Here is a 15443-nt window from a genome sequence, read left to right on the forward strand (position 1 = left end):
TCAATTACTCATCAATCCACGTGGACTTTCTTAATTGGTGCATGCTTATCAGTAACTGGAAGAAGCAATTTCATAAATGTGTCAAGTACGGCATCTGGTTTCTCCTCATTACACACAACAGACCAGCAAATATCATTTACATCTTCAACATAGGAATCACTGCAAAACCTCTTGTATGTTCTCTTATACACTATTATAGGCCCAGGCTTTGGAAATTTGGTTTTTCTATATATGGTCACTATATTATGATCACTACATCCGATGGGTGTGGATACTGCTTTAGAGCAGAATTCTGCAGCATTAGTGAAGATGTGATCAACACACGTGGATGTGCTGTTTGTAAATACCCTGGTATGTTGAACCAGATTGAACCAGTGCCTGCATCTGAACCAGATTGCAGGCACTGGTTACAGTTTTAATCTTTTTCTTGAGTGGACAACTTGATGAAAACCAGTCAATATTTAGGTCACCCAGAAAATATACCTCTCTGTTGATATCACATACACTTTCAAGCATTTCACACATAGAATCCTGTTAGCACTCAGTGGTTTATAGCAACTACCCACAAGGTAGGTGAACATGTAGCCATATTACTTCAACAGCATTTGACATGGACTCCTCTCAAAGCTACAGGAATATGATTCTGAATACATACAGCAACACCTCCCCCACTGGTATTCCTATCTCTTCTATAGATATTGTAACCATGTATTGCTACCACTGTGTCATCAAAGGAATTATCTAAGTGAGTTTCAGATATAGCCAGTATATCAATGTTCTCTGATGTTAGCAAGTTATCAATTTCATGAACCTTGTTTCTCAGGCTACATATGTGAATGTAAGCCATTTTTAGCCCTTTTCTGGGTTGCTTGTGTGTTTTTGGTGCTTTCCTGAGAAGCTTATCAGAGGTCTACATGAGATTGATATTTACATTTAAGCTACTAGTACAGGGTGATCTGCCCACAGTGGGCTTCGTAGTAGGGCAAACAGTCTCAGTGCTAACAGTGCAATTCAGGTCCATAGGCACAGGATTACCACTGACAATAGCTACCGAATTAACGGAGGTATTCAGGAGAGTTAGAGGAACATAGATTAGGTTAATTACATTGACCACTATCATTTCTACGGGAGGTGATATGCTTTCCATGTCCTCTGTTGCTGATTATGACAGGGAGGACTGAAGCACTAATAGACCCAGGCCGTCAGTCTCTAAAACAGTTTGCAATGTTGCTGGAGATAATCAAAGCATGTTTGAGGAGTTAGTGGTGCACTACACTGTATTAGAAAAATGCAAACATACAACTTCTGCACTTCAGCCCATGTTTTCATTCATATCAGTGGTTTGTTCAATCAATTAGATACAGTTGAAGTTTGAAGTTTACATACACCTTAGCCAAATACATTTAAACTCAGTTTTTCACAATTCCTGACATTTAATCCTAGTAAAAATTCCCTGTCTTAGGTCAGTTAGGATCACCACTTTCTTTTAAGAATGTGAAATGTCAGAATAATAGCAGAGAGAATAATTTATTTCAGCTTTTATTTCTTTCATCACATTTCCAGTGGGTCAGAAGTTTACATACACTCAATTAGTATTTGGTAGCATTGCCTTTAAGTTGTTTAACTTGGGTCAAACATTTCGGGTAGCCTTCCACACGCTTCCCACAATAAGTTGGGTGAATTTTGGCTCATTCCTCCTGACAGAGCTGGTGTAACTGAATCAGGTTTGTAGGCTCCTTGCTTGCACACGCTTTTTCAGTTCTGCCCAGACTTTTTCTATAGGATTGAGGTCAGGTCTTTGTGATGGCCACTCCAATAGCTTTACTTTCTTGTCCTTAAGCCATTTTGCCACAACTTTGGAAGTATGCTTGGGGTCATTGTCCATTTGGAAGACCCTTTTGCGACCAAGCTTTAACTTCCTGACTGATGTCTTGAGATGTTGCTTCAATATATCCACATAATTTTCCTGCCTCATGATGCCATCTATTTTGTGAAGTGCACCAGTCCCTCCTGCAGCAAAGCACCCCCGCAACATGATGCTGCCACCCCTGTGCTTCATGGTTGGGATTTTGTTCTTTGGGTTGCAAGCCTCCCCCTTTTTCCTCCAAACATAACGATGGTCAGTATGGCCAAACAGTTCTATTTTTGTTTCATCAGACCAGAGGACATTTCTCCAAAAAGTACAACCTTTGTTTATACTTGCGTACTATTGTTTGTACAGATGAACGTGGTACCTTCAGGCATTTGGAAATTGCTCCCAAGGATGAACTAAACTTGTGGAGGTCTACCATTTTTTTCTGAGATCTTGGCTGATTTCTTTTGATTTTCCCATGTCAAGCAAAGAGGCACTGAGTTCGAAGGTAGGCCTTGAAATACATCCACAGGTCCACCTCCAATTGACTCAAATTATGTCAATTAACCTAACAGAAGCTTCTAAAGCCATGACATCATTTTCTGGAATTTTCCAAGCTGTTTAAATGCACAGTCAACTTAGTGTATGTAAACTTCTGACCCACTGGAATTGTGATACAGTGAATTATAAGTGAAATAATCTCTGTAAACAATTGTTGGAAAAATGACTTGTGTCATGCACAAAGTAGATGTCCTAACCAACTTGCCAAAACTATAGTTTGTTAACAATACATTTGTGGAGTGGTTGAAAAACGAGTTTTAATGACTCCAACCTAAGTGTATGTAAACTTCGGACTTCAGCTGTATATAGGCTAGTGTTCCATCAACAGCTGTTGATCAGAGACAGGGTTGTTGCTTGAAGTAAAGTTCCGGTGGCAGCAGGGGGCTCCCTTACCCACAAACTGCTGTCGTCTGATGCTGAGGATGATGACATCAGTAGATCAAAGAAACATACCGGTATCTGCCAAAATAAAGGAAACACTTGAGTAAATTAAGGATACAAAGTATAGTGAAAGCAGGTGCTTCCACACAGGTGTGGTTCCAGAGTTAATTAAGCAATTAACATCCCATCATTGCTTAGGGTCATGTATAGAAAGGCCCAGTTGCCATTATTTTGGCTACCATGGATAGAATAAGAGATCTCAGTCACTTTGAAAGAAGGGTCTCAAAGGGACATATGGTGTTTAAAGGGTTGTGTGACGGTGTGTGTGTATCAGTCACCAGATCTTAACCCGATTGGGAGATTCTGGTGCGGTGCCTCAGATAGCGTTTTCTACCACCATCAACAAAATACCAAATTATGGAATTTCTTGTGAAAGAATGGTGTCGCATATTCTTTCCTAAATTAGATCGGACATTTATGTATATTCTCTAATTAAAAAAAACATCTCACCAAAACATTAATATTCAAACAAATCTTATCTTGGAACAGGTTATAAATAATTGTCTTTATTGTAATCTTCTGAACTGCGTTCAGTACACAGAACTTGCATTGTTGAAGTTGATAGAACAATTACATCAACAGAATGATAAACAAACCAAATAAACACAACAAGATAAGACATTATAGTAAGACAAAAAAATAAGTTTGGTGGTGTAAACAGTCTGTTATTCCACTGTAAATAATCCATATCCAGCAGCATCATTGCCCATCACACCAGTGCAACACTAGGAAGGATAATCAATGATCATCATTAGCCATGCATGAATACAGTGCAAAATTGTGCACTGACTGGCATTTCCCAAAATGTGTCATATGCGGAGCTTAACACAATGCAAACATAACATGATAGATTTTCTGGCTGAGCCACAGTGGCACGTCACATTCTTCTCGCCCTAAAATCAGTCTGCAAAGAGGTAAAATGCCCTTGGATGGGTATTGCACACATAGCATGGACAGGCTACAGCAAAAAATTCTATATCATTTGCAGAACATATTTTGGGGGGGATATCCAGCTCTTGTACAAAGACGTTGGATGTGCATCTTTTTCCATACAGAAAACAACTAAGCAGGTCAGAGACATAACATGAGCACTGTAAAAACATCTGAGGGGGAGAAATTAGGTAAAACTGACAAAGCAGAGAGACTATTGCTATTTGTAAGAGATTCAAGACAATCTGTTCTGTTGTCTTCCTTTATTAAGAGACTTAGACTAAGCCACAGGAACAGAGACTAAATATACATTATCATTCTAATCCTGCTTTAAGGCTGAATTCACATACAGCTCCCCAACCACACATGTAGCCTGGTCCCATACTGTATGTGAGGTAGCCAACTCTTCTATCTTGTCATGCCAAACAAAATGTATCATCGCATGGCAATGATAGAAGAGTTGGTTACAGCACATACATTTTTACTCAACTGGCTCTCCCTCTATAATAGAATATTGCACAATGGACTTGAAACTAGGTATAATAACATCCTGGTATTTTTTTTTAACAGAAATTACAATATCGGTAAGTACTATTCAGACAGCCTCAGACTTCTGTGTCTGCTGTCTAGTTCACATCTTTGTATCCCTGCTTTAGAATGTACACCATCACTGTCAAGGAATCATGGGTATCCAGAGTAAATGTCAAAAAGAGAGAACAAGTAAAACTCTGGTACCAACTTGGGTAAATATTTGGGGAGGGGATAAGACAATACTTTAGTGGGTCACCATTCCTCTATATAATGTTTCAAATTGTATAGTTCATTCTTTCCTTCCACAAATCATCATGCAACATCTAGTTGCTGACCCCTTCAAGCAACACGTTTCACATGGATATATAAAAATAAAATAAAATACAAAAAAAGAAGCAATAAACGTACATCAAAAAGTGCATATGTACATTTTCTTTACAGCATAACATACTCGCTGTACAATCATTTGATTATATACTAACATTATTATTATAAGTTCTGAATACACAGGACATGGTGGTGTTATAAATCCATTGTGCCAATTATAATGAGGATTACTACGTAGCATAGTTTGAGTCAGAAATCTTTCCATAGCAATATAGCCTATTGGAAAAAAAGATTTGCATTGCCTTGTGACACAGAGAAGCTTGGCTAAACATAGCTGTGTGTATGGTTGTTCATGTGTGTGTGTGTGCGTGTGTGTATCTATGTCTGTGTATGAGTGTTAGCATAGGGTCTATGTGCAAATAATGTGCATTGAAGCGAACAGAGCTCAGACCATTCCAGTGCAGAGGCACAAAAACTGCCCAGCCAGTATCTCAAGTACCTAGCAACAATGTTTTTCACAACACACATGTGACTGTCAGACTGCCAGAATGCAGAACAACATAGAATAGAACAGTAATTGAATTTCTCTAGAAGAGAAGGAGTCAACATTCTTTTAACAAGCAAAAACAAGCAGTTTACGCTTTTTGTCTTGGGTCCAAATGGTGACACCATTTGATTTGCAGGAAAGCACACATCGTCTACCACAGAGTTGGCTATTGCAATTACACAAACAAACAAAAAATAAGTCACTCCTTAAGTTCAGCCATCAAGTCCCCCTCATGTCAAGAAAATCACTGTATTATCTTCTGTTGAGGAGGCTGCAGTCCAGTGAAATTTCTGTGAAGACCCACTATGTTTTAGAGTCCAGTTCTGGAATGTTCTCCCAATCAACTACAACACAGCATGGTTACAATAGAAGCATAATGTTGGGTGTCAATGTTTGGGCAGTAGACCCACACCCTCTCTCACTCTCCTCATCTGAAATGCATTCTGATTATGGGGCTGTGTCCAGATTCTCAACACTTCTCCAAAAGTGTGCACAGTCTTGCATACCACCCTGTCAGGGAGTTCACATTCTCAAGTCCACTTATGTCCATCCATCTTTGATTTAATTGACAAAATGAAACCTGCCATATTCTGTGGTCCACATCCAGAATAGTCAGGGTGGTGGGCTTACCCAAAAGATCCCGGGTATACGATGACATCACAGGAAATGGAGACAAATGACGACATATTGTTATGGATCCTCTGGCTGTCTTTCTGCCATGTCTGGTATATACTCTTTTAGAGAGAACACTGTCCAGTGATTTGAAATCCCTGGGACTCTGTTCCAAGACCAATTCTGTGATCCAGTGGGCCTCAGTTCCAGTTCCATTGCAAACAGCCAAAGGGAGAGGGAGGGATGTTTTCAGAGAAGTGTCTTTAGTCCAGACCTCCCCCAGCCCTGAAGAGTCCTCTTCTCATGTTCACCACATGTCCATATTTCAACCTTTTTGTCTGGGCACAGTGTTTGTGCAATTGTCCTTTGTGATGTCTTTGGGTTTCAGTGGGAATGTATAAGGACAGGAGATTTGTAAGTCAAGTGTAGCCTTGCGGGTGGAAACAAACTGACACAGTCCTGTCCCATCTTGGACCAAGAGGTTTGTGTATCCTTAACCTCCATAAATAGGACAGGACTTGAGCTCTTGGATGCAGTGCAGTGTGGGATGTTGGGATTGTCCCCCACCAGCTACTGTACATCTCCTCTTCATTCCATAGAGACACATGCTTTATACTGTAATTACTATATTGGGTATCTGTTTGTATGTGTATAGTTCTTTTACACAGTATTGTTGGATAATAAAGGTTAAATACTGTAAACAAATTGGATTACTGTCAGGACATTTTAAACTAAAATGACTTATAGTAAGGGAGGGGAAACTATGATTTGTGGTCTTAAGTTATTGTCCTTTTTTAATAAAAAGATAAAACCTTGCAAAAAAAATTCAATGTACTCTTCGTCTTATCGCTCTGCTATAACTTTATATTTGAGCACCAGGTATGTAGCCAGTCGGAGGACCAGGAAGAACACACCCAGAACCAGGAAGTCCACATAGAGCTTAGCATCCTCCACGTCCAGTAGTTGTAGAACCTCCTCAGGCTTCTGGAACTTACATACCACCCCAGGACACTCCAGCTCCGAACGATTCATCCCATAGATGGACAGGATCACCCCCTCAAAGCCATACCTGGTAGGAGAAGTGGAGAAGGAGAAGTTGAATGAGTAACACAAACACCTTGCACAGAGTAACATAATGAGCAGGTTTGTCAGATTGTTGGAGATCATTCCACATAACCCAAGCTGGAAGAAACAGCATAATATCCTCTTAACACATCATGATATTCTATAATTGATTAATTGAATGTCATAGACAGGAGCACGAAGGTAGCAAAGGAAAGGATTCAAAGGATTTTATAGCCCCAACAGAGCAGACCCACCTGACATAGGACACATAGGAGCTCCATTGCAGGTACTTGGGGATGGTGTCAAAGTTGACAAAGAATCCAGAGAACAGGAGCACTGGGATGGCTGTGACTGGGCCCACGAAGGTCGCCACCTGGAGAGAGGGAAGTTCAGTTATTCACAAAACACCACCACAACTCCACTGAAGAGTGGGAAAGTGAGTGAGTCAGTGTGCAGGACCAGACTGCTGTATCATTTTGAAATGATAAAACAGGAATATCTGCTGTGCTGCGCAGGCCGATTGGCCGATTGGCCGACCGACGGTCGGTTGTGCGTGGTAGTACCGGTCTGTAAACAGCTGACCCATGTGATGTACAGTACCTGTAAGGAGGTGGAGGCGGCCCCAATGAGGAGGCCTAGGGACTGGGCTACCAGGGCTGTAGAGGTGGACAAGGCCATGAAGAGCAGGTACCGCACTGCCTCAGGAGGCTGCTCTGTCATCCAGTACACTATACTGCAGTACATGATGGGACAGATCACCTGGGGGGGAGGGATAGGGAGAGGGGAGACATAAAGACAAAGGGAGGGAGGGGAGAGTGGTAAAGAGAGTGAGGGAGCAAGAGAGAAACACATACAGAGATAGATTGAATGTAGTTGTATCATGCCCTAAGGAAGAGACCATACAGTATTATTTTGCCTTGCTGTTTTGTAAAGAAAGATGAATCAAAGTCAACTTAGCCACACAGCTCACCTGGAAGGGTATGTCCGCCATGGTTTTGGCCAGGAAGTAGGCCTTCAGGCTGTACCAGTAGTTGAGATGTTCCCTCAGAAACACTGACATCTCCAGAGGAACTGTGAAACACATAAACCGCGTATGAGTACAATACATTTCTTGTTAATAGTACAACAACTAGTGTGGTCTCAGATCTGTTTGTGCTTTCTTACCAACTCATATGGACACATCATAAAGTAGACCACAGGACCATTAGGCAAGACACCACAAACAGATCTGAGACTAGATTGCAAGAACATGTTCACAAGGTAAGATTGTTCCACCCTCCCCATGTTCTCGCTGTCCCTTACAGGTGAGGACGGTGGGCATCAGGGCAGCGAACATGAGGAAGAGCATGGAGAAGAAGAGGAAACCAGTATTGTTGAAGACCTTGCTGGCATCATTGCCAATGTTGAGATAGAGCAGACCGATCAGAATCCCTATACATATGTGGGACATCACTCTGAGGTGGGTTAACACCTGCGAACACACGCAGAAAAGCATGTCTCAATTTAGTACGCAACATAATAAACAGTACTTGCTGTTCACTCACCCACACAATGTATTGATTCACTCGATCGTTTTCTTTTTAAGTTTACTAATTCATTTCAGACACACACAACGCAAGTCAATATTAAGATTAAGATTATTATTATTATTATTATTATTATTATTATTATTATTATGTGAATTGTTTACCGTATCCCTGCATATCGTTAATAGTGTTCTTCTGAACAGAACGCAGAACTGTGACCAGGTACTGGTGGCAAAGCTGTGTTTCTCCATCGTTCCTGTGTACTGTGTATCCTGTGGACAGACAGACATAGAGAGGACAGGACATAGGACACAATTAGATCCCTTACACAGTTGGAGTTGAAAAGACATGCAATGAGTGAATAGGTAAAGACGTATGGGTATTGACTGAGTGAGTGACTCCTGAGTGATCTCATCACGCTGCATGACTGTGTGCTGCAGGTCAGTGGTGTGGGACTGTGATGGCGAGTGATTCCTGTCGGTCAGTGTGCCAACACTCACACTGTGACTGTTAGAGTGGCCAGATGAGGCTGGGTCACTCTTGTCGCTGGAGTTCTTCTTGCCCTCTTCTGAGCAGAGTCCTCCCTGCACAGCCTCAAACAGCACCGAGTTCAGGTCGCCATACTCCCCAGAGGCCACCTCAATAACTAGAGACAGGGGACACAGAGGAAAAACAGAGAACAGAGGACAGAGTGAGTTAGTGAACTAAGAAGAAGAACCTTGATCCACTAAAAAGGACTTTGAAAAATGTTTGCATTGTCACACTCATGCACGCACGCACGCACGCACGCACACACGCACACAGGATCTTATGCTGACTCACTGAAGTCTGCAGGGTTGTGGTAGGTAGGACAGTGAAGGCCCAGGTTCTTCAGGTAAGGGATGAGGTAAGGGACAGTGCCATGGTATATACACTGGCCCTGACTGAGGATGTAAAGCTAAAGAAGGAAACACAGAGACATTCACAGTATTATTTACATATCTTTGCCTGATGTAATATCAGTCTCTGAATTATACATGGCTAATGCCTTTATGTATTATGTATGCTAATGCTTTACATAACAACTGAGCTCGAAATACGGTCTAGAGCCTTCAAACTCAACTCTGGACCTTGAAGCCAGTTCCACTACTTTTTTTCATTGTTCCCTTCTAATCAGAGACTGATTTAGACCTGGGACACCAGGTGTGTGCAATTAATGATCAGGTAGAACAGAAAACCAGCTGGCTCCGGACATCATACACAACAGTATAGACCTCACTTTCATTACGACAGTTAAAATAATGATTAGGCTAATGACAAAGCATATGGCAGTCAGTCCTAGATACTGTACAATACCATACATACTGTGTAATGGCATAAAAGCTTGAATTTAGTTACCTTATCAAACATCTCAAAGAGCTTGGCGCTGGGCTGGTGGATGGTGCAGATGATTGTCCTTCCTCCCTGAGCCAAGGACTTCATGAGAGAGACCACCTGGAAACAGGATGCGCTGTCCAGACCACTGAGAGAGAGAGAGATGACAAACGTTAGCTTGTGCTTGGTGACTATTCCTTTACGCAGGGCAGCAACAAAGCAGATTCCCACCCAACATCATTGTTATGCAGTATTTCCTCTGTGTCAGTGTGTACCAGGTGTGTCAGTATACCAGGTGTGTACCTACCTGGTAGGCTCATCAAAGAACATGACAGGGGGATTGTTGACCAGCTCCTGTGCGATGGCCAGTCTCTTGCACTGCCCACCAGACAGAGAGATGGTGCGGGTCTGGGCACACTCCTGCAGTCCCAGGGCCGTCAGGATCTCATCTACCTGGTGGTCAGACACAGAGAGACACATAAACATACACTACTATAAACATTTGAACGTTAAGATTTCCAGGCAATGTCCTGTAAACCTGGGATGTTGTATGTACAGTATTGTAGAGCAGCCCGGCCCCCGAAGTGACTCTTCTTATCAACTGTATGTAAGAAATTCCTCTATGTTGTCATTATCTCTCAAACCCCCATTGTCTCACCTCTGAGAAGCAGGAGTTGCATCCTGTAGGTCTGATATCTGATTGGAGTTTAAAGTAATAGTATTGGTCAACAACTCAGTTCATTGTCTGTCTCTCTATTTGTTCCTGACCAACTGTGCTGACACACACACACTCTCTCTCTCTCTCTCTATGTCTCTTCCATGAGCTATGGGCCATGGCATTATTTCTCCCTCACTCTCTGATCATGCCCAGAATAATGTTATAATTCCTTTTACAAAGTAATTGAATACACTGTAATTATATACACTGTATACACACACAATATTACCCCACTACAGTAAATGGTGACATGTGTGTGGACACCTGCTCGTCAAACTTCTCATTCCAAAATCATGGGCTGATATAAGCCTCCACTCTTCTGGAAAGGCTTTCCACTAGATGTTGGAACATTGCTGCGGGGACTTGCTTCTATTCAGCCACAAGAGCATTCATGAGGTCGGGCACTGTTGGGCGATTAGGCCTGGCTCGCAGTCGGCGTTCCAATTCTCACAAAGTTGTTTGATGAGGTTGGCGTCTGTGCAGGCCTGTCAAGTTCTTCCACACCGATCTCGAGAAACCATTTCTTTATGGACCTCGCTTTGTGCACAGGGGCATTGTCCTGGTGAAACAGGAAAGGGCCTTCCCCCAAACTGTTACCACAAAGTTGGAAGAACAGAATCGTCTAGAATGTAATTGTATGCTGTAGTGTTAAGATTTCCCTTCCCTAGAACTAAGGGGCCTAGCCCGAACCATGAAAAACATGCAATATATTGGCATAAATAAGAACAAATCTAAGATGTTTATTCTAGAGCTTGTTGAATTTTTACTCAGGAAAACAGAAAACTATGATACCACTGTGAAGTCCCAGAGGACATATGAGCTCAAAATAGAGCACTTTCAATCAGAACTCCAGGCATGTAATTTCTACTTGACATGCAGAGAGATTCAATATAACAGAGCACAAATCGGCACCATAGTGATTTGTCTGTTTCGTATACAGTCCAACCTACGGGTGTGGTGTGTGCATCCATGCTGCTCTCTGGTGTGCGAGCAGACCAAGCTACCTAAATATTGTCCATTGCAGTAACTGGGACAGGTACAGAGGTTAATCCCAAACAACCCACAAGGTTTTACTGTGATTTCTGTAAAAGGGAAGGGCATATGGTCAGGTGCTGTTGGAACGTAGGCAGAGGAAATCCTCCTGCACATTTTAGACAGCCTGCCGGCCCTCAGTGTTACCAACTAGGGAAAGGGGGATAACTAGTCAGTGGTCCAACAATGTATTCAACTGAAATGTGTCTTCCGCATTTAACCCAACCCCTCTGAATCAGAGAGGTGCGGGGGGCTGCCTTAATCGACATCCACGTCTTCGACGCCCGGGGAACAGTGGGTTAACTGCCTTGCTCAGGGACGGAACGACATATTTTTACCTTGTCAGCTCGGGGATTCGTTCCAGCATAATTTCGGTTACTGGCCCAACGCTCTGTTAGGTTTTGTAACTCTTGCAGAAGTAGTAATACGATGCAGAAATGTTGGGATTTGGGGTTTGGTAGACCGTCTAGATTCTACTTTGAGCATAGGTTAGATTTGGAGCTTTCTCCCAAAACATTGGATGTTGATTATTTGACGATGATGCGTTAATCATTTCTTCCTTTGCAACTCAATCATTTCTATATCCATTTGTGATGGCTATATAGATTACTTTTGTGAATCTGCTTTCTTTGATGTATACAGAGTGATAGACAAAATGTAATGGCTACTGTTAAGACCCAAAGAATAGTTTGTTTTCCTATGCGTTATGTATAGATGTGTGTGTGCTATGAAAAGTCATTGCTTTGTTTCTCACAAAATGGCCTTATGCTAATGTTGGGTGCTTTAAACTGAGATGCTAAATGTGAAACTAGGCGCATGTCGCGTGTCACTACTAGGAGCGCCATTTGAACGTAAATGTTTTTTTGGCAGAAATGCCATCTGGAACATGTGAACTTTCATGTGCCTTAAAAATAAACTTATATAACATCTGTAAATATGAATAAAATCGTTAAATTACGAGCCTAGTTGGTTTAGCCATGGAAAAAGGCAGCAACCTTCTTGCTAGCCATGATTGGCTGAGATAATGAGTGGGCTGGAAATGCCCCCAGATGAGTCTGCCATGTAGCACGCTTCTGTGTATAATATGAGCTGGTCAGTACGTGTAGGTAATCCATTCTAACACTGCTTTAAAAAAAAAAGATATCATGTAGTAGAACTGCATAAGTGTTGCTCTCCACTTTCTGTAGAACTGAGTTTTGAAGTAAGTGGAATTAGAGTATGATAGCTAAGGAGATGGAGAAAATTCTGCCATTTGTTTGCAAATATGGGGAACACTTAAACAACACAATGTAACTCCAAGTCAATCACACTTCTGTGAAATCAAACTGTCCACTTAGGAAGCAACACTGATTGACAATAAATTTCACATGCTGTTGTGCAAATGGAATAGATAACAGGTGGAAATTATAGGCAATTAGCAAGACACCCCCAATAAAGGAGTGGTTCTGCAGGTGGGGACCACAGACCACTTCTCAGTTCCTATGCTTCCTGGGTGATGTTTTGGTCACTTTTGAATGCTGGCGGTGCTTTCACTCTAGTGGTAGCATGAGACGGAGTCTACAACCCACACAAGTGGCTCAGGTAGTGCAGCTCATCCAGGATGCCACATCAATGCGAGCTGTGGCAAGAAGGTTTGCTGTGTCTGTCAGCGTAGTGTCCAGAGCATGGAGGCGCTACCAGGAGACAGGCCAGTACATCAGGAGACGTGGAGGAGGCCGTCGGAGGGCAACAACCCAGCAGCAGGACCGCTACCTCCGCCTACGTGCAAGGAGGAGCAGGAGAAACACTGCCAGAGCCCTGCAAAATGACCTCCAGCAGGCCACAAATGTGCATGTGTCTGCTCAAACGGTCAGAAACAGACTCCATGAGGGTGGTATGAGGGCCCAACGTTTGGCATTTGCCAGAGAACACCAAGATTGGCAAATTCGCCACTGGCGCCCTGTGCTCTTCACAGATGAAAGCAGGTTCACACTGAGCACATGTGACAGACGTGACAGAGTCTGGAGACGCCGTGGAGAACGTTCTGCTGCCTGCAACATCCTCCAGCATGACCGGTTCTGACGGTGGGTCAGTCATGGTGTGGGGTGGCATTTCTTTGGGGGGCCGCACAGCCCTCCATGTGCTCGCCAGAGGTAGCCTGACTGCCATTAGGTATCGAGATGAGATCCTCAGACCCCTTGGGAGACCATATGCTGGTGCGGTTGGCACTGGATTCCTCCTAATGCAAGACAATGCTAGACCTCATGTGGCTGGAGTGTGTCAGCAGTTCCTGCAAGAGGAAGGCATTGATGCTATGGACTGGCCCGCCCGTTCCCCAGACCTGAATCCAATTGAGCACATCTGGGACATCATGTCTCGCTCCATCCACCAACGCCACTGTTGCACAAGACTGTCCAGGAGTTGGCGGATGCTTTAGTCCAGGTCTGGGAGGAGATCCCTCAGGAGACCATCCGCCACCTCATCAGGAGCATGCCCAGGCGTTGTAGGGAGGTCATACAGGTACGTGGAGGCCACACACACTACTGAGCCTCATTTTGACTTGTTTTAAGGACATTACATCAACGTTGGATCAGCCTGTAGTGTGGTTTTCCACTTTAATTTTGAGTGTGACTCCAAATCCAGACCTCCATGGGTTGATCAAATTGGATTTCCATTGATTATTTTTGTGTGATTTTGTTGTCAGCACATTCAACTATGTAAAGAAAAAAGTATTTAATAAGATTATTTCTTTCATTCAGATCTTGGATGTGTTGTTTAAGTGTTCCCTTTATTTTTTTTAGCAGTATATTTTATAGTCATCTGACTGATTTGATATAAATACATTAGAATTTTCTATTGACCAATCCAAACAGATAAACAAACAATTTTATGTTAATTGTAATGTGAATTCATCAGTGATGTTCCTTCAATTCTATGTTTTGATCTTGCAGGAAAGGTGTAACATAACTACATTTACATGTCTAAAAAAAGACAATTCTACCCACCAAAAGGACACTCCTGAAGTGATGCTGCTAGGACCATGAACTGCTGGTCTGAAGATTGTCTAGTGACTGTCCGGTTTTGAACACTTCTGTCTGATGCAGAATGAGATGTGTTCAAGAGAGGATTATGTAGGGCAGCCCAGCCCCCATAGTGACTCTTCTTATCAACTGTAGGCAAGAATTTCCTCTGTGTTGTCTTAGTAGTGCCTCGTTATCTCTCCAACCCCCATTGTTTCATCTCTGAGAAGCAGAGGTTGCATCCTGTAGGTCTGATATCTGATTGGAGTTTAACTTTACAGTAATACTATTGGTCAACAAACTCCATTTTCGAATCCAAACAACTCAGATGCTTATAAAATATTTTTGATTCATCGTCTGTCTCTCTTATTTGTTCCTGACCAGCTGTGGTGAATCTCTCTCTCTCTCTGCAATGGCACAAGCCATGGTTTCTTTGTTTATTTCTCCCTCTCTCTCTGATAATGCCTAGAATAATGCCTTGTAATGCTTGTTAATGCTTTGTGACTTAATCTTATGCTTTGTATAATGTTATCAAGTAGTTAAATACACTTGTATTTAGAATTCCATTCTCAGGCATTTCTTGACCTTTCTATTACTGCAACTCAGCTATTGTCTCTTGCATATTGTTAAATAGTCTTTATGGAGTCAGATAAACATTTTAATAGGACAATTGCACAGTCTTATCATGAGTCACATTATGAAATCACCAACAAACTATCATGGTCCAAACACACCAAGACAGTCGTAAAAAGATTTGGCATGGGTCCCCAGATCCTCAAAAAGTTGTACAGCTGCACCATCAAGAGCATCCTGACCGGTTGCATCACCATCTGGTATGGCAACTGCTCAACATCCGACCGTAAGGCACTACAGAGGGTAGTGCGTACGGCCCATTACATTACTGGGGCCAAGCTTCCTGCCATCCAGGACCTACATACTAGGAAGGCCC

The 15443-nt window shown here is 42.5% G+C and overlaps 1 protein-coding gene across 1 annotated transcript in view; it reads right to left on the reverse strand.

The window, feature by feature from the left end:
* Positions 1-3344: 3344 nt before the first annotated feature.
* Positions 3345-15443, reverse strand: part of abcg4a (ATP-binding cassette, sub-family G (WHITE), member 4a) — a 37290-nt gene continuing 25191 nt past the window's right edge. Inside the window, exons 6-15 of the mRNA XM_014195814.2 lie at positions 10053-10198; positions 9770-9893; positions 9215-9329; positions 8893-9038; positions 8557-8664; positions 8169-8337; positions 7837-7937; positions 7467-7625; positions 7121-7239; positions 3345-6870 (exon numbers count right to left, since the gene is read on the reverse strand). Coding sequence (XP_014051289.1) covers positions 6645-6870; positions 7121-7239; positions 7467-7625; positions 7837-7937; positions 8169-8337; positions 8557-8664; positions 8893-9038; positions 9215-9329; positions 9770-9893; positions 10053-10198 — 1413 coding nt within the window. The 3' untranslated portion in view covers positions 3345-6644. The remainder of the gene's footprint in view (positions 6871-7120; positions 7240-7466; positions 7626-7836; positions 7938-8168; positions 8338-8556; positions 8665-8892; positions 9039-9214; positions 9330-9769; positions 9894-10052; positions 10199-15443) is intronic.

Source organism: Salmo salar, chromosome ssa04 (assembly GCF_905237065.1).
Source record: "Salmo salar chromosome ssa04, Ssal_v3.1, whole genome shotgun sequence".
Taxonomy (NCBI): domain Eukaryota; kingdom Metazoa; phylum Chordata; class Actinopteri; order Salmoniformes; family Salmonidae; genus Salmo; species Salmo salar.